General features: G+C 38.7%; 1 protein-coding gene across 4 annotated transcripts in view; it reads left to right on the top strand.

Moving 5' to 3' along the window:
- Positions 1-25709, top strand: part of SYNE2 (spectrin repeat containing nuclear envelope protein 2) — a 314324-nt gene that overhangs the window by 179912 nt on the left and 108703 nt on the right. For all 4 annotated transcript variants that reach the window (XM_043472258.1, XM_043472259.1, XM_043472261.1 and 1 more), the window contains exons 53-61: positions 1224-1392; positions 4842-4997; positions 7525-7665; positions 9846-10028; positions 11161-11298; positions 18411-18596; positions 20189-20311; positions 21470-21652; positions 23975-24106. In XM_043472258.1, coding sequence (XP_043328193.1) covers positions 1224-1392; positions 4842-4997; positions 7525-7665; positions 9846-10028; positions 11161-11298; positions 18411-18596; positions 20189-20311; positions 21470-21652; positions 23975-24106 — 1411 coding nt within the window. The remainder of the gene's footprint in view (positions 1-1223; positions 1393-4841; positions 4998-7524; positions 7666-9845; positions 10029-11160; positions 11299-18410; positions 18597-20188; positions 20312-21469; positions 21653-23974; positions 24107-25709) is intronic.

Genomic DNA, 25709 nt, shown 5'->3' on the forward strand with positions numbered 1-25709 from the left:
CATATTTAGTAGTATTAGTAGTAGTACTCGCTTGTGTCCAACTCTTTGTGACCTCTTGGACTGTAGCCCACCAGGCTCCTCTGTCCATGGGATTTTCCAGGCAAGAATACTGGAGTGGGTTGCCATTTCGTACTCCAGGGGATCTTTTTGACCCAGGGATCCAACCCGTGTCTCTGGAGTCTCATGCATTAACAGGTTGACTCTTTACCACTAGTGCTACCTGGGAAGCCCAAAAATGTATTTATGTGAGTGTGTGTGTTAGTTGCTCAGTCGTAACCAAGCCCCTAATACAGAACCTTAAAATTATATATAATCTATTTTACTTTTACAAAAACACTACAGTAAGTATGGTAGAAGGAGATGGCAACCCACTCCAATATTCTTGCCTAGAGAATTCCATGGACAGAGGAGCCTGGCAGGCTACAGTCTGTGGGATTGCAGAGTTGGACATGCCTGACTGAAGCTCATAGTGAGTATTATGCTAGAATTTCTGCATCTGTGATTAATTCATCAAGAAAGATGCCAAGAAGTAGAATCACTGGGTCAAAGGATATAATATAGCTAGAAATACCAGATAGCCCTTAGGAAAGATTTTAACAACTTAAGTTCCTCTGAAAACATGATGGCTGCATCCATAGCAAGTGGGGGGCAGCTCAGATAGAAAGACCAGTGGGGTCATCTCTGACCCTATGAGCCCACTCATTCCTTCATTCACACCTCTAGTCATGTTCACTTGAACTCAGGGATTATGTGGGAAAAAAAGGATAGAGCTGGCAGTAGAACATAAACTGTGAAAAGAAGGTATTCTGAGATGAAAGTTTTAGAGAGGTTTTTGACTTGATATGTTTGTGTATAGCATTCCTGGTAGCTCAGACGATAAAGAACCTGCCTGCAATGCAGAAGACCCAGGTTTGATCCTTGGGTCAGAAAGATCCCCTAGAGAAGGGAATGGCCACCCACTCCAGTACTCTTGCCTAGAGAATTCCATGGACAGACGAGTCTGGCGGGCTACAGTTCATGGGTTCGCAAAAAGTCAGACATGACTGAGTGACTAACACTTTTACTTTTCATATAGTATATAAATCTTGAAAACTGGTAATTTTCTCTCAGGAGAAAAAAGGTCTTTTGTCAGCTATGTAGACATCTTGTTAATTGTTGAAATAAAATATTGCCTAGAGAAAAACAGAATAAAGGAATAATCTTATTTTGATGCTCTACTGTAGGCTTTTCCAGAAAGCCCAAAAAAATAAGGAATTGATGGAGAATGAAATCCAAGAAAGACATTCCTTTACAAAAGAAATAACTGCTTTGAAGAATTTATTTCAACAGACCACAACCTCTTTCCAAAATATGGAATTACAAGACTGTCCAGAAAAGGCAGAACAGCTTGAGGTAAGTGAGGAATGAACTAGTGAATGTGGCTGACACAGGTCTGAAATCTTGAATCCAAAGTTATTAGAGTACAGGTAATACCATGGCTAGTGTAGAGGGAACCTAGAAGAGGAAAATACATGCAAGGCTCTGTGGCATGGTGTGGGCAGATCCGCAGGAGATCCACATGGTTGGAATACAGAAAGCAGAGTTGAGACCAGGTTGGGAATAGGTCAGTGTGGACCAAGCAGCCCCTTTTCAACTACATTTCAAGTGTGTATGATGAACTTGATTTGAAGAGTACGTGACTACTCTTGAATAGTAATGTTAAGCTGCTAGCTTTAGTAGGCTGTAATACCTTATCTCTGATGATGTGGAACTGTTTTTGCTTAAAGCATTCTGCCACCAAATGTGTGGGGCTTCCCACCCCCCACCCCCCACCAACCCCCGCCACTAACCTGTTCTCCAACCCTCTAGACACCAACTGGGACACCAGTTCCATCCTAACACTAACTGCAAGGAGTTAGTACTGACCACCAGCTTTGGGGCTCAGTCCCACAAGACTCCCCCACTTCACAAGCCACTGGTAAATTCTGAATGACAGGCTATAAAGCCAGGACTTCCATGACTCCTTCCTCAGGTTTGTTAATTTGCTGGAATGGCTCAAAGAGCTCAGGGAGGCACTTTATTTGCTATTCCTGGTTGATTGTAAAGGATACAACTCAGAAACAGCCAACCAGTAGAAGTGTGTGGGGAAAGCGTCAGGAAACCTCCATGCCCTCTCTGGGTGCACCACTCTCCCAGCACCTTGATGTGTCCATCAGTCCAGAGCGACCCCAAGCCATGTTTAAGGTGACTGCAGCCATGAAATTAAAAGACACTTGTTCCTTGGAAGAAAAGTAGGACAAATCGAGACAGCATATTAAAAAGCAGAGACATATGGAAAAAATAAAATAAAATAAAGACCCCCCAAAAAATAAAACAAAATAAAAGAGCTACTGCATAGCATGAAAGAAAAGATGGTGACAAAGTGAAAAGAAGCTGATAAAAAAAATAATAATAAAAAATAAAAAGCAGAGACATTACTTTGCCAACGAAGGTCCGTATGGTCAAAGCTATGGTTTTCCCAGTAGTCATGTATGGATGTGAGAGTTGGACCATAAAGAAGGCTGAATGCTGAAGAATTGATGCTTTTGAATTGTGGTGTTGGAGAAGACTCTTGAGAGTCCCTTGGACTGCAAGGAGATCCAACCAGTTAATCCTAAAGGAAATAAATCCTGAATATTCATTAGAAGAACTGATGCTGAAGCTGAAACTCCACTACTTTGGCCACCTGATGCAAAGAACCAACTCATCAGAAAAGACCCTGATGCTGGAAAAGATTGAAGGCAGGAGAAGAAGGGGATGACAGAGGATAAGATGGCTGGATGGCATCACCGACTTGATGGACATAAGTTTCCGCAAGCTCACGGAGATGGTAAAGGACAGGGAAGCCTGGTGTGCTGCAGTCCATGGGGTTGCAAAGAATCGGACACAACTGAGCGACTGAACAACAGCAGCAAATGGAGGCTGCGTTATATAGGCATGATTGATTAAATCACTGACAGTTGGTGATTAACACAATCTACAGCCCTTCTCCCCTCTAGAGGTGTGGAAGTTCCAACCCTCTAATCACTTGGCTGGTTCCTGTGGCAACCAACCCCCTTCCTTCATCCCCTACACACCCCCACCCTTCACCCACTCACCACCAAGAGTCTTCTCATTACCATAAACTCCCTTAGGGTTGGAAAAGACTTGTTATAAATAACAAAAGACACTCACCCCAATCCAGGAAATTCCAAAGGTTTTAGAAGTTGTGCTAGGAACTAGGGATGAAGACTAAATATATTTAGGAGAAATTGGGAGATTGGGATTGATACTCTATATAAAATAACTAATGAGAATATACTTTATAGCACAGGGAACTCTGCTTAACACACTGTCGTGACCTGAATAGGAAGGAAGTCCAAAAGGGAGAGGATATATGTATATGTATGGCTGATTTATTTTGCTATATAATAGAAACCTATACAACATTGTAAAACAACTATACTCCAATAAAAATTAGTTTTTAAAAACTCTATATTTATTATATCGCACTATCTATATTTAAGTGCCTCCCAGGTGGTGCAGTGCAAAGAATCCACCTGCCAATGGAGGAGGCTAGGTTCTCTCTCTCTGGGTCAAGAAGGTTCCCTGGAGAAGGAAATGGCAACCCACTCTAGGATTCTTGCCTGGAGAATCCCATGGGCAGAAGAGCTTGGTGGGCAGCAGTCAATGGGGTTGTGAAAGAGTCGGACACAGCTTAGCGAATAGGCTAAGGGTCATTTTCAGAACCATCTCTTTTCATTCCATTCAGTGGTAACAGGCAAAATGGATGAAGATTTGTTCAAAAGTTGCAGAGCTTTTGGTTGTCAATGGAAAAGGAAGCTTACTCTGTGTCACAGAAGCATTCTTCATGGGGAAGCCATCTTGGGGTAGCTCTGAATGAAGACCCGTACTCCCGGCGAGGTCTAGATAAACCAGGAGCACACTGTATCTGAAACCCCACATTTGTCAGAATGGTCGTGTTCTCTAACTTTTCCTGTGTAGATTTGTTCTCTGCTGAGGGTTAAGAAAAGGAAAGCAGTGACATCGTAGAGTCATTCAAAATTGTAATCATTCTTCATTGTGGTGGCCCAATCCATTGACACAAATAATGCTACTAAACAGCTACTGTAAAAACGAAAGAAACCCCCAAAAGCCACAGGAAAGTCAAGAAGTATTTTTCCACTTTATCTTTGGGAAACTTTCCCAAACAAATGAGTTTCTCCTTTATAATTAGTGCAGGAGAACGCAGATCAGATTCTGTTTCTAGGCCACAACCAATAGACTATTTGTTCAGGTTTCTTTTATCTCCTAAAAACTCACATTCTTTACAGGGAACTGGAACCCTCCCTTTTGAAAGAGGTTGAGCTCCACCGGGCTGTCTAATTACATGAAAGCAGACACTTCTGCTTCAAACACAGGGCTTTTAGTGGCCTTGAATCATTGTGATGTTAATGTAGGAAGAAGCAGAAATGGCAACAACTTAATAAAAAAAAAAAAATCTTTGAAACTTTTTGCTACTAGCAGCTTTTTAGATCAAGACTGCTACTGAGATATACTTAAATCCTAGAGGTACTTTAGAGGCAGTAGATGTTGTAATGTCTTTTCAGGACAATGGTTTGACACTATGAAGAGATATCAAGTTTAATTCTTTACAATTTAGAAAGCATCATCTAACCAAACTGAGGATCTCTCAGGCTTAATCAGCTTGTATCAATAGTGAGGTTTTGTCATGCAAAGTTTGCTCATTTAAATCATAAGGATGTGCTGGAAAGCGGCTTTCATTTTTAAAGTTAAACTTTCTCTGTCCTGGGAGCATTTGAAACTCTCTTGATTTTTTTTAGGAGCTTCAAAGCATTCTCAAGAAAGGGAAGCTAACTTTTGAGAATATTATGGAAAAACTGCGAATCAAGTATTCTGAAATGTACACCATAGTCCCTGCAGAGATTGAATCCCAGGTGGAAGAATGCAGAAAAGCTTTAGAAGACATAGATGAGAAGGTAATAATAATGTTTGTATTTGTGTTATTATTTATGGAGGGGAATGAATATAAAGAAGAAAATATCATTTAATATCACATTTTCATTTGTCCTGATTCCACCTATGTCTGTTTTTATAGAGTTTAGTTGAGTGATAATTTTTTGTGTATTCAGTACTGCTCTAAATAAGTGACACAGGTAACGGAATTAGTCTATTTATTTTTAGTTGTCAAGATACTTAGTTTTTCTTCTTTTGCATTTAAAAATAGAGTTACATATTGTCTTTTACTTGCCTTTCCTTTTTCTGGAAAGTCACTGTAAAATTTTGGACATTGATAATACTTTGCCTTTAACATTTTGAAATTGCAACCAAGAGCAATAAGAATACACATTTCATAACTCACTAGGAATAGCACTTAACACACATTGTCTTTCTGATGATGATGGTAACATAATTCTCACACAGCATTCGCAGACAAATCTTTTATACCTGAAAGTCCAGGTTGAAAGAAAGAATAGGAAATGTTTCCTAGTACTTGGAGACATAGGAGATTAACAAGACAATTTTATTGTGTTATTTAAAGGCTGCCCCAGTCAAACAGAGCAGCGTTCAGTTTGGTCCAGAAGAATACAGAAAGATTTTTGTATTGCCTTTTGAAGCCTAAAATGCCTATAATTCAATAAATAAGGTAGATATTAATTGCACACACAAAAAAACAGATTTCAAACTTATGGCAGATTTCTTTGGAAAATCTAACCCACATAGAAAACATGTAAACTCCTAATAAATATTATAGTAAATCTTGTTTATTTGACTCAGGAGATATTCTATTATGAGGAACTTCCCCAAGAATCATGTATTGTTAGAAAATATTAAATGTTTTTGAGAGAAACTAAATTGGTTTTCCTGACTACTTCATTTGAAAATCCTTAATAGAGTGAGTTAATCATCAAAATTTACCTTTTAAATTTAGGGCTGAAAGTTTCATCTGTAATTTTTATATCTGTGTATGTCTGTAAACTTATTTTTATTGCATGGTATGTTTATAGGACCCACACAGTAGACGCAGTACCATTCTGTGTGATTCAGATGGCTGCATACTTCACCTAACTCATGATCTCCTAGTGTATGAAAATGATAAGCATTTCTGCCTGGAGAATAACTACTTAAAATATCAGAAAGCTTCATTTTGTGGTAATTTGTTACATAGCAATAAAAAGCTAATACAGGATTAATTTTTTTCTACAAATCTTGACTGTGGTGTGGTCTGTGGGATAAAATCATTATATAAATTATCACTTATTATAGAAACTATAGCAACCTGATGTTGAGAAAAGAGCATAAGGCCTTGGTGTCTGCTGGCTCAGGCTTGTGGTGAGTTCACCTGCTACCTTGATGTGTGACTTTAAGCAAGTCATTTAGCCGAGTTTCAACTTCTGTATCTGTATAGTATCTGCACTGGAAGGTTCAGCCTCAATGGTTGTACAAATATAGTGGTTTTAAAAAGTGAGCTAAAAGGATTATACAAAAGTATTAAGTATTATCCGGTTCAATTCCTGCATTGGGAAGGTCCACTGGAGAAGGGATGGTAATGAATCTGCCCGCAATGCAGGAGACCTGGGTTCGATCCCTGGGTTAGGAAGATCCCCTGGAGAAGGGAACGGCTACCCACTCCAGTATTCTTGCCTGGAGAATCCCCATGGACTGAGGGAGCCTGATGGGCTACAGTCCATGGGGTCACAACTGAGCAACTTTCACTTCACTATTGGTTATTCAGCAGCTGCTTGGAGAAAGCTTTATCAACATAGTTTAAGGGGGAAAAAAAAACAAACCAAGAACACAAAGTATCAGGCATTTGAAAAATGATACATTCAACATTTGTTATCTTTCTGAGCACAAGTTATTTTCTTAGGTAAATCATTCCAATAAAAAAAAATTACACTGTTTAGCAGCTAGATTTCTAATTGCTAGGAAAACATATACTGGAAACATTCACATAGAAAAACTAAGCTTTTTTGCTGCAAGAAACAGCTAACTTTAGAAGGTTTTTTCACCCAAATGAATATTAAGGTGAGGATTACATTTTTTACATGAGATTAAGAATGTTTGCTTTTATTGAAAACAGATCAGTGCAGAGGGTTCTTTCATAAAACGGAGAGACTGTATGATAAATAATTTTTCTCCTAGGAATCTTTCCGATCATTTGCTCCCTTGGAGTTTATTTCTAACAGTCCTCTCAGTAGTTTTGCCCAGTACAGCACACAGCTGTCATACATACTGCGGATTACACTGAGCAAAATGTTGTTGGTCAGTTTTCTTTTTTTTAGGTTGGCTTTAAAAGTTCAGATCAGCCCAGCTGCCATTTCCTAGTCCACTAATCTACCCTCTCATTTTGGCAGTAGTCAGTATGGTTCGGAATTTTTCCCAGACCTTAAGAAATGCGTACAAGTAAAATTTCAAACTAATGTGACTGCCCCTTTTAGTATTTTTGAACCTCCGAATAGAGTGTGGAAAACATCTCCATTGTGTCTTTCTCACTTGTAACAGATTAGCAACGAAGTCCTGAGAAGCTCACCATCATATACAATGAGTAGAAAAATAGATGAAATTAATAATGGGCTCTGTAATGTCGAAAAGATGCTACAGCAGAAAAGCAAAAACATTGAGACAGCTCAAGAAATTCAAAAGGTAACTTCCTCCTTTAACTTCCTGCAGCATTTGGTATATTCCCTGTTCATTAGTCATCACAGGGATCCTATCCCAGATTTAAGGGGCCTCCTCACTGACAGTGTCACCTGCAAAGCCTTGATGGAGAAGGTTGCATTTAAGAACTGTGATGTTTCTTCCATGGTGGGAATAGACCCATTACTGCTGAGAGCTTGTGATTGTGAACCAGCCTTTTCACAAGGGAAGAAAAGTAAGGATCCTATCTTGGGAAAACTGACAAATAAAAATATTTCAATAGGATATGAATAGTATTAACAGCTTGTCTTTAGACTGCCAAAGGAAAACAAAAAAATAAAAATTTCAAATTTATTTCCCATGCAAAATGTCTTAGGTTTTAGAATGGTATATAAACATAATATTCTGCCTCTTCACTTCTAAGTAAACTCCTGAGTGTGGAAAACATTCTATTTTACATTTTAAGGAAATATTCTACTATGAATGGAAACTTTTAAAAATAGGGCTAAGAGAGACTTCCGGTTGTCCGGTGCCCCCAATGCAGGGGCCTGGGTTCAATCCCTGGTCAGGGGGCTAGATCCCACATGCTGCAACTAAAAGTTCACATGTTGCAACTAAGCAACTAAAGATCCTGCATGCCACAACTAAGACCCAGCACAGCCAAATAAATATTAAAAATAGTTAAGAGAATCCATCTTAAAAGTCCTTATCACAGGGGGAAAAAATTTTTGTAACTATGTATAATGATGGATTTTTTCTTTTTTTTTTTTTGGTTCCAAAACCCAGGATTATGGATTTTAATTAGACTTATTGTGGCAATCATTTTGCAGTAGATGGAAATAGTGAACCATTGTGTTGTACACCTAAAATGCATTAAATGTTATCAGTTCTACCTCAATTTTTTAAAAAGTTATCCTCGGAGAAGTCTCACTTCTTATCACTCCCCTTCCGTCTATTCCCTCCCTGTGGTTAAGCCTCTCCTTTGGTTTCTAATTTAACCTTATTGTGTTTCTTTTGGTAAAAAGAAGCAAATAACTATAAATATTAAAAGAAATAATTGTACTTGTATGTGTTCTTCTTTCTTATAAGAAGACATTAGAGTGTATATTCTTTTAAAATAAGGTAAACTAGATTTGCTCACAAACAACCATACCTGCCTTTGCTTTGTAGCTCCCTCTAAACCAAATAAATGTGATGTCAAAGGATAAAAAATTAAATTAAAAATAAAAATTGGTCAGAATATGGCTCGCCATTGGACAAAATCCTTTGCTCTTAATAAGCAACTTAACCAGATTTTTCCATTTCTAGAAATTATGTTCTTATGCAGATATTACGTGATAATTGAATGTTGCCTTTGAAATTTCCTCACCCCAGACAAGTCCACATTTGAATCCAGTCTATTGGTTTCTTGAACCAAAAGCAGTTGCTACTAATACATGTGGCTAGAGTTTCCTGCCTCTGCATTACTCTGAGTCAGAGCAGATATTTTCTTTTTATCATTTTTTTAACATTTATAAGAATTGTCTTCTAGATTAAGTACATATATATCCTGGTCTAAGATAGGTATTTACCCAAGCCCTTTTAAATATAATGTTACCTCATCACTCTGGAAAGATTAGGTTAGGGTTATGTTGACCTTGTTTGGTATCATTCATCTCTGAAAATGCCCAGGACTTTATGCCCCCTTACAGCTAATTTGTACTGAAATGAATACAGTTAGAGTTAAGAGCTGGAGAAGGAAATGGCAGCCCACTCCAGTATTCTTGCCTGGAGAATCCTGTGGATGGAGGGGCCTAGTGGGCTGTTGTCCATAGGGTCGCACAGAGTCGGACACGACTGAGGCGACCTAGCATGCATGCATGCATTGGAGAAGGAAATGGCAACCCACTCCAGTGTTCTTGCCTGGAGAATCCCAGGGACAGAGGAACCTGGTGGGCTGCCATCTATGGGGTCACATGGAGTCAGACACGACTGAAGTGACTTAGCAGCAGCAGCAGAGTTAAGAGACTTCAGAAAAGTGTTTTCCAGTTCATGTCACATGCTGTTGCTGGGTATAAGTGAAAACCTTTGACTGCAGTGTTATCTCTGTCATGTTGTTTGGGTAGCGTTTACAAGTACAGACACTGTGTGAAAACTTCGAAATTAACATAGTCTTCATCTGAACTGACTTATGCTTTTCTTCCCAGAAAATGTGGGATGAGCTTGATCTCTGGCATTCCAATCTAAATGAGCTGGATTCTGAAGTTCAGGACATTGTTGAACAGGACCCAGGACAAGCTCAAGAATGGATGGATAAATTGATGATCCCTTTCCAGCAGTATCAGCAAGTATCACAGAGGGCAGAATCTAGAACCTCACAGCTAAACAAGGTATGGCTGTAACAACACATGATAGCTTACACAGAGCCAGTGGTAGTAGTGAGATGGGTTTAAAACAGAAATATGTGTTCAGAGGCAGCTGGTTTCCCTTGAATTTCCAGTTTTAGGACCTGAGGCTAGAGCCATACCGTGGGTTCAAGTGGTCATTGAGGGGACAGATTTCACAGCTGGCAAAACTGGTATCTCAGTCCTACAACTAAATTCTACCAACAGTGAGAATGAACTTGAAAGAGAAATCTAAGCTCAAGATGGGACTTTGATTGCAGTCTTGTGGCGTCCTGAGCTGAGGACCCACCTAAGCCACACCTGCACTCATGAGCCATGGAAACTGTGAGATAATAAGCAAGAATCCAAAAGTCAGACCACATAGGATTTCCCAGGCAGTCCAGTGGTCAAGACTTTGCCTTCCAGTGCAAGGGGTGTGGGTTCGATCCCTGCTCAGGGAGCAAAGATCCCACATACCTTGTGACCAAGAACCAAAATATAAAACAGAAGCAATATTGTAACAAATTCAATAAGGACTTTAAAATTGGTCCACATCAAAAAAAAAAAAAAGCTTTAAAAATAAGCCAGTGCACACAAGGATTCCGGGTGAGAATTGGACTTCTCAAAAGGTAAGAGAGGCAGGCAATCTCAAGTGTCTCTGGAGAGAACCAGAAAGAGAACGTCATTTGGGAACAAGACACCCCCGCCCTCCCTCCAAGTAAGTGTCATGGTGGGTGAGCTGTGCACATGATCTAGCAAGAGCGAGGCAGGAACGTACTCTCAGAAGGACTGGGATGCTGCAGGACAAGGCCCTATACAGGAAAGCAAAGTGGAAACCCACTTTTCAGAATGGAGCATAAAATGGGAACCAGACCAGTTGCAAAGCTAACTTGGAACCCTTGCTGAGGCCTGTAGTGTTGGGATAGAACTTCTTCAATCCTTCCTACTTGTGGCCAGGATTCAGTTTATAGACTGAAGAATTGAAAGCTGGAGTGGGTGGGCAAGTGGCCCAGCGGGTGGGCGTGGAGCCCTGTGAGGCCTGACACCACTGACTCACAGCAACCAATTCTTTATTCAAGAATCATTTGACTCAAGGAGGAGGCATCAGACTGAGTTTGGTTCTGCCTCTCTTTCCCAGGCCACAATTAAGATGGAAGAATATCATGATCTTTTGAAGAGTACTGAGGCTTGGATAGAAAACACCAGTCATTTGCTGGCTGATCCCACAGACTATGACTCTTCAAAGGCACTGAGTCACCACGCTAGCGCCCTTCAGGTGAGTGTTCTTTCACTGTCTCCTGGGGGTCATAGAATCTGTATAGTGATTAGTGATTTAGCTGACTATCATGATGCTTTCCTAAAAAAAGACAACCTTATCCTGAAGCTTGCCAAATGGCAGAAGGAAGTCTGGGAGAGTGGCAGGCTCCAGACAGGGATTTTGGAGACCAGGATCTAGTAGTTCTTTCTGTCCTCATAAGCATGTCATGATTTTTTTTAATAATCCTCTGTGTCCTCCATGGGCCACGGTTTTCCCCATTTGTGAAGTAAGAATGTGGCATTGAACGGTGGTGATGGTTTTGATCGTAGAATTCCAAGATGGCTCCCAATAGTCCTGTTCCCTGGTATATGTGACCTGTTTAATCTCCCTTGGCTTGAGTGTGGGCAGGAGTATGAGTATGTGATGGAAGAGTCACTCTGTTGATTACGTTACAGCATATAGATAAGTATATGGGATAGTCACTCCAATGAATACATGACTGATCAAGAATATATGATTTTAAAACTTCCTGGTAACAGACTAGAGTAAGATTCTCCTGCTAGATTGAATAAGTAAGCTGTCATACTATGAGAGGTCTTCCCAGGTGGCGCTAGTGGTAAAGAACCCATCTGCCAATGCAGGAGACTTAAGAGACAAGTGTTTAATCCCTGGGTCAGGAAGATCCCCTGGAGGAGGAAATGGCAACCTGCCCCAGTATTCTTGCTTGAAAAATTCCATGAACAGAGGAGACTTGTGGGCTACAGTCCATGGAGTTGCAGAGTTGGACACAACTGAGCATGCATGCATAGCATAGCATACTCTGAAAAGACCCCGAGGCCAAGACCCTTGGGTAGCCTCCAAAAGTCAACAGCTCACAAGAAAACTAGAATCTCAGTCCTACAGCTAAATTCTACCAACAATCAGAATGAACCTGGCAAAGAAACTCACACTCTGCTGGCACCTTGATTGCAGCCTTGTGGCATCCTGAGCTGAGGACCTTAAGCCTGGACTCATAAGCCATGGAAACTATGAGACAATAATTTTATTTTATTTTAAGCTGCTAAGTTTGTGATAATTAGTTAATATAGCATTAGAAAACTAATCTGTCGTTCCTTCCAGTACTAGCACGCCGTGATTCCAAATTTCATGTCTCCTTCCTGGTGCTCCGCAGATGCCCTGTGTTTCCATTCTAGCCTACAAAGACAAAACAAATAAAAGTCTTTTCCAACAGAATTTTGGACTCTGTGGGAGAAGGCGAGGATGGGATGTTTCGAAAGAACAGCATCGAAACATGTATATTATCTAGGGTGAAACAGATCACCAGCCCAGATTGGATGCATGAGACAAGTGCTCGGGCCTGGTGCACTGGGAAGACCCAGAGGAATCGGGTGGAGAGGGAGGTGGGAGGGGGGATCGGGATGAGGAATACGTGTAAATCCATGGCTGATTCATGTCAGTGTATGACAAAAACCACTACAATATAAAAATAAATTTAAAAAAATAAATAAAATAAAAGTCTTTTCCTACTCAGGGCCATGACTGCTAGAAATCATCTAGATGCCAAGTGTTGGCTTAAACTTTATTGTGAAGGGATATTTCCCTTTTCTCATATTATTCAGCCATGGGAAAGAATCTCTTAGGAGAAGGTTTATCCTATAACAGCTTTTAGAGTAATCAGAACTCAAAGCTGATCTAGCTCCTTTTTTATATCTTTTAAGTAGCGCAGTGTGTCCCTGAGTAACAGCTGACTTCATACCTCCAGGTGTTTGAGATTTGTTGGCACACTTTTTCCCCTATGGTAACAGTTGTAAAGATATTGCATTTTTACCTACTTGTTTCTTTTTACCCTTGCCTGTAATTGCTGCCCCCACCTCTTGGGTTGATGTTCCACATATCCGAAGCATGCCATCTTTTTATTTTATTTCAAACCATTTATTTATTTATTTATTTTTGGCTGCACTGTGAGTGGCATGTGGGATCTTAGTTCCCCAACCAAGGAATGAACCCATGTCCTCTACCCTGGAAGCTCACTGGACCTCTGGGGAAGTCCTTCATCTTTTTGTTCTAAAGCACCTGTATTTTTATTCATTTCAAGAATTTTGCAAAGGCAGAAGAGAGGAACGATAATTGTTTTTCTCAAATGCTTCTTAGGAGTTTTTGGTTTTAAACTGTACAAGAATGAACTCACACAAAAACAGCTGAACTATTAATGCCTTCTTCTGACACAGTGTAAAAGTGTGGAAGTGTCTCTCAAACTGTTCAGGAAACCCTTCTCTGCTGGCCTTTGTTTAGGAGCTGGAACTGAGTAGAATTTGGGTTATTTGGTGGAGAAGTAGGGACAAGGGGACATGCAGGCTGATATCCACAGAATGTGACCTAGCAGATCCCCAAATGGGAGATAAGTCATAAACAACTAGTTACATGTGAATACTTCACTTAGTTTCTGTTTTGAAAATAGTTATCCTACTTTAGAATGTTGTTGTTATTTAGTCACTAAGTCACGTCCAACTCTTGCAACCCATGGACTGTAGTTGGCCAGGCTCCTCTGTCCATGGTATTTCCCAAGCAAGAATACTGGAGTGGGTTGCCATTTCCTTCTCTAGGGGGTCTTTGCAACCCAGGGATTGAACCTGGATCTCCTGCAATAGCAAGTGGATTCTTTACCACTGAGCCACCAGGGAAGCCCTGTACTTCTCTTAGTAGCCTGCGGCAAAAGTAGGATTTGGAAAAGATTGGATGAGAGCCCTGAGTAGGAGAGTTGGACGTTTCAAGTTTGGGGCTACGTATATATCCTGCTGTATAACTCATTACTCCTAAAGTTAGCCACTTAAAACAAGAAACATTTCATATCTCACAGTTCATGTGGGTCAGAAATTCAGGCATGGCTTTACCTGAGTGCTTCTGGCTCAAGGTCTCTTTTTTTTTTTTCCATTTATTTTTATTAGTTGGAGGCTAATTACTTTACAATATTGTAGTGGTTTTTGCCATACCTTGACATGAATCAGCCATGGATTTACATGTATTCCCCATCTGGCTCAAGGTCTCTTAAGAGAACGCAGTCAAGGTATCAGCCAAGGGTGTGGTCTCATTTGAAGGCTCAGTGTGGGTGAAGGAAGAGAGAGGATGCACTTCCAAGAGCATTCATGTGGTTGTTGGCAGGCCTCAGAAGATCCACTTCCACTTGCAGACAGATGAACCTCTCTGCAAGACTGCCTCATGGCGTGGCAGCTGGCCTCCTTCACCATGAACAATCTAAAACATATCGAAGAGCTCCCAAGACAGAAACGGTCTCTTACAATCTAATCTTGGAAGTGACAGCTCATCATTTCCACCATATCTTATTAGAATTGTATCACTAAGCTCAGCCTACATTCAAGGGAATTGATTATAAGGACATGAGTTCCAGGAGGTGGGGATTGCATGTGTGTGTGTGAATTGCTCAGTTGTGTCCAACTCTTTGTGACCCTGTGAACTGTAGCCCGCCAGGCTCCTCTGTCCATAGGGATTTTCCAAACAAGAACACTGGAGTGGTTAGCCATTCCCTTCTCCAGGGGATCTTCCCAATCCAGGGATCAAACCCAGGTCTCCTGCATTGCAGGCAGATTCTTTACCACTTGAACCACCAGGGAATCCCTCTGAGCAAAGCTACTGAAAACATTGATTTACAAATCTTTGTGTGGACCTATGTTTTCACAGATTGCTGGCTCTTACAGTCTTTAGCTAGCTCAGAAACTGCCAAATTATTTTCCAAAATGGCTGTACCATTTTTCATTCCCACTAATAATGTGAGTTCTAATTAATTATCCTGTATTTTTGTCAGCACTTGATATTATCTTTTACATTTTACTCTAGAGACATGTAGTGGTATCTCATTGTGATTTAAATGACATTTCTTTAATGACTAATGATTAATTTATTTGAGCATTTATTTGTATACTTACTTGTCATTTGTACACTTCCTTTGTGAAGTCTGTTCAGTTTTTCTTTTTTGCCCAATTTTAAATTGGGTTGTCTGTCTTTTTATTATTGAATTGTAAGAGTGATTTATACAGTATTCTAAAATTCAGTCCTTTATTAGGAATGTAATTTACAAATATTTTTTCCCAGTTTGTGACTTGTCTTTTCGTTCTCTCAATATTATATTTCAGAGATCAAACATTATTACTTTGATGGGGTCTAATTTATAAATATTTTTTCTTTTATGTATTATTCTTTTGTGTTGTACCTAAGAAATCTTCTAACCCAAGGTCACTAGGATTTCCTCGTATCTTTTCTTCCAGAAATTTTATAGATTTAACTCTTAGTATGTTATGAAGTGAAAATTAAGTTTCACTTTTTTTCTCTGGGGATTGCCAATTGTTCTAGCACCACATTTTGAAAGGACTCACCCTTGAATTACTTCAGTGCTTTGTTGAAAATCAATGACCTCTCATATATGTGAGTCTGTTTCTGGACTGTCTTATTCTATTGATCTATGTGTCTATTCTTTTACCAATATGATACAGTTTTGATTACTACAGCTTTATAGTAAGTCTTGAAATCAGGGAGCATAAATTCTTCAACTTAGTCCTTCTTTTTCAAATTTGTTTTGGCTAATCTGAGTGTTTTGCATTTCCATGCAAGTTATATAAGTTTTAGAATCAGCTTGTCAATATCTATGCAAAGGTCTGTTGGAATTTTGAGTGGGATTGAATTAAATCTAGATCAGTTTGGTGAGAAGTTACATCTTAGCCATATTTACTGTTTCTATCTAACAATATGATGTTTCTCTATTTATTCTGGTCTTCTTTAATTTCTCTTTTAATGTACATTGTTAAATTTATACCTATGTATTTTTTGATGCTATTGCAAATAGTATTATTAGAAAAAACATTGGTTTTAGTTTTGTTTTCCTTAAAGTTTTCTTCTGCTGGGATTTTGAATGAAGTCAGTAACCTGATTAATTTTAGACTTATGACTAGATTTCTAGTTGCATGGTTTTTCTCATGTCAGTTATTTTTTATGAAATTATCTGAAGGCCACATCATTGGGTTGAACATTTCCAACAGGTGGCTGAGATATTTTGATATCTTAAGTTTGAAAGTTAATGATTATAATTATTAAAAGGAAAAAAAGAAAAATTATAAGGAAGAATGTCTGAAAGACTTTGAAAATGAATGTTTTCCACTTTTATTTGGTTTTATCAGCTAGAACTCTTTGGTATCAAGTTATTCAAGTCACCTCAAGCTATAGGGTTGTCTCACAGAAGTCAGTGACTCCATGTGGTCTGGCCAAGGAGGGAGACGGACTGGCAAGCCACAGAACTCCCTCTTCATTTCTCATCCCCACTTCATTTATATATTTCTCCCAAGCCCATGTTCCCAAAACTACAAATCAGCCAACTGAATGGCTTTCTTGGCCCTAATTCCAAATTTATAGGGGGATGGACTTACAGGTCAGGTGTTTCTGATTCTGTTAATGATGGTGGAGGAGCAGGACTACGTGCTATAAGATAGCTGCTGCAAGCCCACCGAAATGGGGTAGACAGTCTATAGTCACTACTGCCACTGAGAAGAATGTTCAGTGTTCCACTGTTGTTGTTCAGTCACTCAGCTGTGTCCGACTCTGTGACACCATGAACTGTAGCCTGCTAGGCTTCCCTGTCCTTCACTATCTCCTGGAGTTTGCTTAAGCACATGTCCATTGAGTCAGTGATGCCATCCAACTATCTCATCCTCTGTCACCCTCTTCTCCTCCCACCCTCAATCTTTCCCAGCATCAAAGTCTTTTCCAGTGTTTCATCACGAAAGTAGAAATGAACAGGGGTTTGAAATGTTGAGACAAATTCAGATTTTCTCTGATTTAATTCTTTTAATTAAGGTCAGTTCAGTTCAGTTGCTCCGTCGTGACCGACTCTTCGTGACCCCATGAATCGCAGCACGCCAGGCCTCCCTGTCCATCACAAACTCCCGGAGTTTACTCAAACTCATGCCCATCGAGTCAGTGATGCCATCCAACCATCTCATCCTCTGTCATCCCCTTCTCCTCCTGCCCCCAATCCCTCCCAGCATCAGGGTCTTTTCCAATGAATCAACTCTTTGCATGAGGTGGCCAAAGTACTGGAGTTTCAGCTTCAGCATCAGTCCTTCCAGTGAACACCCAGGACTGATCTCCTTTAGGATGGACTGGTTGGATCTTCTTGCAGTCCAAGGGACTCTCAAGAGTCTTCTCCAACACCATAGTTCAAAAGCATCAATTTTTCAGTGCTCAGCTTTCTTCACAGTCCAACTCTCACATCCATACATGACCACTGGAAAAACCATAGCCTTGACAAGACGGACCTTTGTTGGCAAAGTAATGTCTCTGCTTTTTAATATGCTATCTAGGTTGGTCATAACTTTCCTTCCAAGGAGTAAGCCTCTTTCAATTTCGTGGCTGCAGTCACCATCTGCAGTGATTTTGGAGCCCAAAAACATAAAGTCTGCCACTGTTTCCACTGTCTCCCCATCTATTTCCCATGAAGTGATGGGACCAGATGCCATGATCTTAGTTTTCTGAATGTTGAGCTTTAAACCAACTTTTTCACTCTCCTCTTTCACTTTCATCAAGAGGCTTTTTAGTTCCTCTTCACTTTCTGCCATAAGGGTGGTGTCATCTGCATATCTGAGGTTATTGATATTTCTCCCGGCAATCTTGATTCCAGCTTGTGCTTCATCCAGCCCAGCGTTTCTCATGATGTACTCTGCATAGAAGTTAACTAATCAGGGTGACAATATACAGCCTTGACGTACTCCTTTTCCTATTTGGAACCAGTGTGTTGTTCCATGTCCAGTTCTAACTGTTGCTTGCTGACCTGCATACAGGTTTCTCAAGAGGCAGGTCAGGTGGTCTGGTATTCCCATCTCTTTCAGAATTTTCCACAGTTTATTGTGATCCACACATCACATAATTCACATAAAACATTTATTAGTTTCAGGTGTCCAATAGAATGATTGAATATTTGTGTGTATTGCAAAATCATCACTCACATTAAGTCTAGTTGACATCCATCACCATGCATAGTTACAGAATTTTCTCTGTTTTAAAGTTTGATTACCTTGTTCCAGTATCTTGATGTTTCTCTCTCATTTTTCATGTTTTCCATTATCTAGATGGCTTTGGAAGATTCAGAACAGAAGCACGCTCTTTTACATTCAGTTTTCACGGATCTCGAAGACTTGTCAACAATTTTTGAGACAGATGATTTAGCACAGTCCATACAAGAGTTAAGTCATCAAATAGCAGCTTTACAACAAAGAATCATAGAAAGTCTTCCACAGATTCAGCGAATGGCTGATGTGAGTTGGCACTATAAAGATGTAACTTCTTATTTTAAGTTTATATTTCATTTAGTAAATTAGAGTTATGCTGCCAGTCAGTTCCTACAAAGACACATTGATCTGATATATATTTTTTTATTTATGTTATTTTTTGAATGATACTTTACTTTGTGCCCTGTAGTACAACTACAATAAAAAAATCATATCCCCATTCTCAGTTCAGAAGTGGTCTTTTAAAAGGGAGGAGCCTTGGTCAAATATGCTCAGTGTCTTCTCTTTGTCAGAGAGGAGATATTATTGATTTTAAAGCACAGATTAGCAGAGGGAATTAGACAACTTCCCAAGACTTCCATGACCTATAGCAAATATTTATTGAGGGGATGCTGTATATGAGCCACTGGACTTTTAAATAATTTTATTTATTTTAGCTTGAAACGTGTGAGCATTTATCTAAGAATGGCGTCACACAGCAAAGGCAGATGCAGGTAGTCTTAATAATCTACCTTTTACGTCTCAGTTACATTCCCTGCAGTACACTTAAGTAACTTCAGAGAATCATACTTGTTGAATATTCTTATTCCAAAATTGTTAAATGCATCTACAACTTTTCACGAAAATTACCATAAAATGCATTATATACTTTTATATACTTTCTTAAATACTTGCAGAAAATAATTTCAGTATGATTGAACTTCTCATAATATGAAGATATCACTATAAATTACTATAATTACTGCTTCATTTGCTTGTAGAGTTATGTTTGTCCTGTATTGAATGGCTCTAAATTGCTATAATTTGAAACCCTTTGTCGATTTCTATGTAGTTTTTTCTATTTCCTTCATTATTAGGCATACCTTATTTTTGCTGCAGTTTATTTGCTTTAAGCTCTAAAGATCTGAAGGCTCTCTTACAGTGTGAGGGGACTTTAAAATGTAGGTTTTATAGCACGTATTCCTAAATATGTGGGTTTGATAGCAAAAATTGCAGCATTTTTACTTTAATGTTTTGGCCATGTTCTAGAGGTTGACATTGACGGGAGAAGAGCCACTGGACAAATGATCTATTGTTTAAGTTAACCTGAGTAGATTATAAGGTAATTTAATGATGCTGCACATGACAACAGTTTGTTAGGGAATTGGCAAGAAAATCTGTCAATTTTCTAGCTGCTCGTGTGTGTGTTTCCCAAGGGTGATTGTATCATTCTACTTAGAGTAGTAAGAATTTTTTTTCAACATTAGACCCACTTACATTCAAGTGTTTGAGCGCATTCCAAAGATAAATCTAAAGAGTTTGCACATAATTGACAATTTACTTAAAATTGGTTCAGATGCATTCTGCTTTTGTTCTCATAGCATAAATAATTAAATATTGGCCTCTCGAGGATCTTTAACCCAGCAACGATATGCAGTGCTCTGTAGTGTTATATGCCATTACTAACAGAACAGCGTTTTTATTGAAAACAATCTACATTATCTGTGAAGCACTTGGTTAGTTTTTTAAGAGATACAAGTGGCAAACATGTTTTGGTTAAACGTGAAAATAAATGGCAATAAATTGTGTTTTATAAAGATGATTAACATATAATATACTGCATGTTTCTGAAATTCTAGGATGTGGTTGCCATTGAAACAGAAGTAAAATCAATGGAGAAGAGAGTTTCAAAAATCAAAGCTATCCTGTTATCCAAAGAAATATTTGATTTTTCACCTGAAGAACATCTTAAGCATGGAGAAGTAAGCATGGATCCATTTAAAAATCTTTTCTCTTAATACTTATTATGCTTATTTTAAAATATGTAATAATATGTGATTAAAAGTGTTTAGTCTTGCTAAAGTAAGAGCAAGATCAAGTGGGAATGACTATAAATATCATGTTTTAAATCCTATTCATAGTGGTCTCTGTACAAAACTCATTTTCTTATAAGTTATTTTTTCAATTAATTTCTTCCTAAAACTTCAAGGTTTGGCAGTTTTTCCTTCAAGTCAATCCTAGGTGTTTAATAGTCTAGGAGCTTATGCCTCTGAGTCAGGAGAACTGGGTTCCAGCCTCAGCTGCTCTGCCTGTGTGCCTGAACACAGTTGGTTAATATTTCTTGGATTTGCTTTCGTGTCTATGCAGTGGTAATGCAGTGATCATGTTGGACAGTTATAACATGTGCAGAGCCCCTAGCACAGAAGCTGGGACATACTGAACAGCAGACAGATGTTGGTTCCCCCTCAGCCTATCAGTTAAGAGTGTGGACTCTGGGCTCAAGCAGCCCTGGGTTCTAATCCCAACCCTGCCTCTTTGCGGTGCGCCCCCATGTGGGCCTTCTAACTTCTGTGAACCCAGTTTCCTTACCTGTTTTGATCTCTGCCTCCTAGGACAGTTATGAAGATTAGACGAAATGATGTATATGAAATGCTTAGTAAAGTGAATAGTCTCTTGTGATTTATTCATATGTAAATCCAGATTTCTATGGACAGGATGTCATTAAAGTGAAATAGAAGTATACTTTCGAGACTTAAGAAATTTGGCAGGATAGTTATCCCTGCAGTGCATTTTTTGAGGGTCTGTTAGTGGGAAGCCCTGTGCTGGGTGCAGTTGCTGTGGCAGTAAGGGGACAGTACCTAGCTTGCATGGCTCACTGCCTGGAGACAACACAGAAAACAAAACAATGGTTCTACAGACCGAGGTGGGAGGGGAGAAAGAAGCAAAGGCTGTCCAAATGCATCATGTTGTGCTGGAGGGTACTTTTGCCCCAGGCATTCTTTCCTGAGACCCCCTAACTACCAGATCACAAGTTATATTAGTTCTTTTCAACCTGAGCTAAGAAACTGTTTCAAAACTGTATTTTAATCAATTTAAGAGTAGCCTTTTTGTCCCCCACTTGTGTACCATGTTTATCTAAGGTGATACTGGAAAATATACGTCCCATGAAGAAAACCATTGCTGAAATCGTGTCTTACCAAGTGGAACTGAGGTTACCCCAGACAGGAATGAAGCCTCTGCCTGTGTTTCAGCGGACAAATCAGCTTTTACAAGATATAAAACTGTTGGAAAACATGACTCAGGAACAAAATGAGTTGTTAAAGGTGAGTGGCTTGTGATGACAGCCAGCCCGTTGGATGAAAATGTTCAGCAAAAGCTGGTTTTGTTTTCAGTTTTAAAGGTTGGATAGATCAAATTCCCATGACAGTAAGACACTGCCTGTGTTGATTCTTTTTGGTCTCTTCCAGTATTATTATCCAAGAGCCAGCACTGATATAAGAGAGTATTTTATTGCTCAAATGGAGCTAACATGATTTTTTCTTAACTCTTACCTTTGTTCTGGTTGAAGACATTGAAGCATAGTTATGGTCTGTTTCATTCCATTCTTTAATAATTGAAGATCTACATGGGTAAAATGCTATGGGAAAAGATTCAACCTGCATAGTTCATTTGCAGTGACATGAGGCCGAGAGACCCAACAATAATCTCTTTATACATCTCAGTTGCTTTCCTTTTAATCATTTCATTTTATTACCAACATGATGCAGGTCAAGTAGGCACTTTGCCATTTTATTTTTACACGTTAGGAGACTAGTGTCCAAAGGTTAGGTGGTTTGATAAAATACCAGAGTTAACATTTGTTAGGATTAATTTATATATGAATAAGACAAAAATTTGGGTTTCTAGCCTCCTAGTATTATTCTTCATATTAGAGTCTCTTCTTTCTAACTGATGGCATCTTCTAGCCTCTCCCTGAGGGCTTTCTTTTTATTCTTACATTTTGATTGGTCTCAAGCCAAAGAATAGATAGAAATTGCATTTTACTTTGGTTTGTGTTCCTAAATCAACAACCACTCCTATAAGAAAAGAAAGTTCTTGAAAGAGCCACAGACTTTTCAACCCTCTTGGTAGACTCCCACATTCTGCCTACTGTTCTTGATTAGGGGGTCAGAGTAGGAGAAAAAGTTATTTTTCCTCCTTCCCACTCATCCCCTGGTTATAGGAAGAAAACTGCTGTCTTTTTCTCCCTCTTCAGTTTCATTCACATTTGGTGGTCACTCTGTTCTCCTAAGACTTGAGGATATTGTATCTCTGGCTTGAGTCTTAGCTCACAGTCTCTCTGGCCTAGCTACTGATCTGCTGACGTTATTTCCTAACACCCACAGGGAGGAAAAAGATCTGGCACTCAATGTACTATTTTTTTTTTTAATAATATAAAGAGAAAACAAAAAGCAATGATAGAAAGTTTGATCTATTTTTCATCTTTTTGTGTTTTACTGGTCTCTTGGTTAGAAAAAGAAAATAACAGTCCTGACTGTGCTTTAAAATGACTCCTTCACAAGATGAAAGGGGGGAAATAGAAGAGGAAATTAGGTTTTGTACCAAGTTAGATATCAAGCTGTGCTGTTAAAATTTTCCGTCTTATTGTGTTAGTGGAAATCAGATATCATCTCAGGTATTTCAAAGCTAAGTAAGCTGATAGTAATGAAAATCATAGAAAATGGTGCATTTCTTTTAATTTCTTGTTAGATATTGTAAGTGCTCTCATTGTAGAAAATAAGACAAATTACTTTTGGGGGGAGTAATGGGATGTAGCTCATTACTGAGGGCTGGGGAACAGGTGTGTGCAGTGAGCATAGTTATTCATTTCCAGCCTGTGGCTAAAATTATAGTTAAATATTAAAGAAAATATAAGGAAGAATTCTGTGTTGACCAGAAACTTTGTCATTTCAAAAGGCATTTAGCTTCATTGTGAAGCATACCAAGGAAACATGCAGATCTTCTTTTGAGGTCCATTTCTTTGACTTTCATCACACTTTGATTGTATCATTTAGCACACTGGTAGGTTCAAGCTCTTAACACCAGATTCCAGATATTGTTCTGGTCTGCCTTATTCTTCAAACTCTCAAGCCTCAACCTCTTACCATAAAACATACATCACAGATCCCAAGGAGTTGCAGGTGAGAATGTGTCTGTACCAGGAAAATCTATCATTTCTCAAATCACTCGCCCTTTCCATTCTCAGTTAGGATTGTCACCTCTGTGTAGAAATGTGACAAGGAATATGTATTAAATGTCTTATGTGACTATCAGTAATTTCATAAAACTTAGCCACTTTGTTTACATGCTATAAAATGCTTCCCAGAATAAGCCCATTAGACTGGGAAAACTTAAGAGCAAATGTATGTCTAATTCAACTCCCATCATTGCCCAAGGTGCTCTGGCATCTAGTAGAGTAAGTCGGTCAGGTGGCAGCTTTGCACATGTTGTTCTCTATGTTGAGACTACCATTCCCTATTAAAACCTGTGTAGTTATGTGTTTGATAGAATTAGTTGGAGTTTGGAACAGGGATAGACATCGAAAGGAACCCATTGGTCTAGTCGTTGGATTGTAACAGATTCTTCTTGGGGGGTTTATTTTATAGATAGTCATAAAACAGACAAATGAATGCAATGAAGAAATAGAAAAATTGAAGCAGATCTTAAATAATTATCCAGCTGAATTCTCCCATGAACATATGTCAACAGACCAAGCTGCCAACCTGTCACAAGTACAGGTATGTTTCTTTCATTTCATTTGTCTCATTCATTTGTCCAGCAGTTCATTCACTTTCTAAGCTGTTGGTATCTAGAAACCTTTTTGATGATACGGTGTATTTCCTACTTCTCTCTTTCAATTGAAGGTATTTTATGTATATGATTACTTTCTATGCCTATTTCATTAAATAGGTTATTATATAATTATCATAATGGAAGTCTCTTCAAGTGTCTTTAGCCTCAACTTGGTGCATTTTGGTTGATACCAAAGAAGGTGATGTAACACACGGTGTTTGGACAGCCTGACTTCCCAACTAGCATTCTGACATAGGGGTCATGCAGGCTGGGCTTTAGAGGGAAAGACTGAATGCTGTTGTAATAAAGAGTTCCCTATACTAAGCAGTCTCACCATATGCCACAATTAACAATGTCCTACGGGCCCAGTTACAATGGTTTGCATGTTAACTCTATTGCCATCAGGTTTGTGTAGGCAAGCAATTGCTGTGGTATTCAAAACCAGGTTGCACCACTTTCTTTCTGTAAGTCATAGGGCAAATTCTTTAATGTCTAAAGTGAAGTACAGGGAAATCTAAGATGACACAAGCTATTAAGTGGTGGACTCAATAAGGCAGACTCAATGTGTTAGTGATTCAATATTATGAAAGTGTCAAATTTCCCTTTACATTAAAAAATTCAAGAACTCCAAAGAGCTTTTGTGTATATTAAGGTTCAGAAATGTAAATATATCTGTTATTTTTAAATAGTGATAGTAAACCCATTAAATATTAATGGAAATTATATTTTACAGGAAAAAAATACAGTGAGAAGAGTGACATTGTTTTGCATTTTTGCAAATCTCATGAGGATCTGGCTTTCTAGGAGACAGCTAGATTCTCACCTGGTTCTGCATTCAGTCTTTTGAGGTATACAGTTTCATGTGAAGCATATAAAGATGATCCAACCTCTCAAAGACACACACATGGAAGAGAAATATTTTTAAAATGCTTTTGAATAATTTTGGACATCCTTTGAAATGACACTAAACTCTGACAAGTAGAATTACTCACAGGTTCATTGTTAAATGGAATTCGGAGCCATGTCAGTGAAATTTCACACTCTTACATTAAAATCCATCAGTCTGTCTTATACTTAGAATGGATCTCCAACCATGCATGATGTTATAACATCATGCTTGATCATTTGGAAAACACTTATTTGACTTGTTATGTCGATCCTCCAAATGAGGACACATCTCAGTAGCCAATATTAAAGAATTCACATTTATTAACATCTACAAATGTTACCTCTTCAGAAAAATCTTTATGGCTATTACATATATATATATATATGTATAGTTTAACAACTGTCTTTTTTTCAAGTAAAAATAGTATTCTTTGAAAAAAAAATGGATAGATCAGCTTGAAACTTAATCACATGAGTGCTTTTCCTCAACCATTGAACTTTGGTATACAGCAGAAGTGCTTTATGCAGGCTTCCCCCTTTGTCAAACAGAATATTAAAAATACATGTTCTTTATCAAGGACATTCTTAACTGAAGTTGGCTTTTTTTTACAGTTAAATTCATGATACTAAATACTAAATTTAGTATGATGCTATATTACT

Source organism: Cervus canadensis, chromosome 6 (assembly GCF_019320065.1).
Source record: "Cervus canadensis isolate Bull #8, Minnesota chromosome 6, ASM1932006v1, whole genome shotgun sequence".
Taxonomy (NCBI): Eukaryota; Metazoa; Chordata; class Mammalia; order Artiodactyla; family Cervidae; genus Cervus; species Cervus canadensis.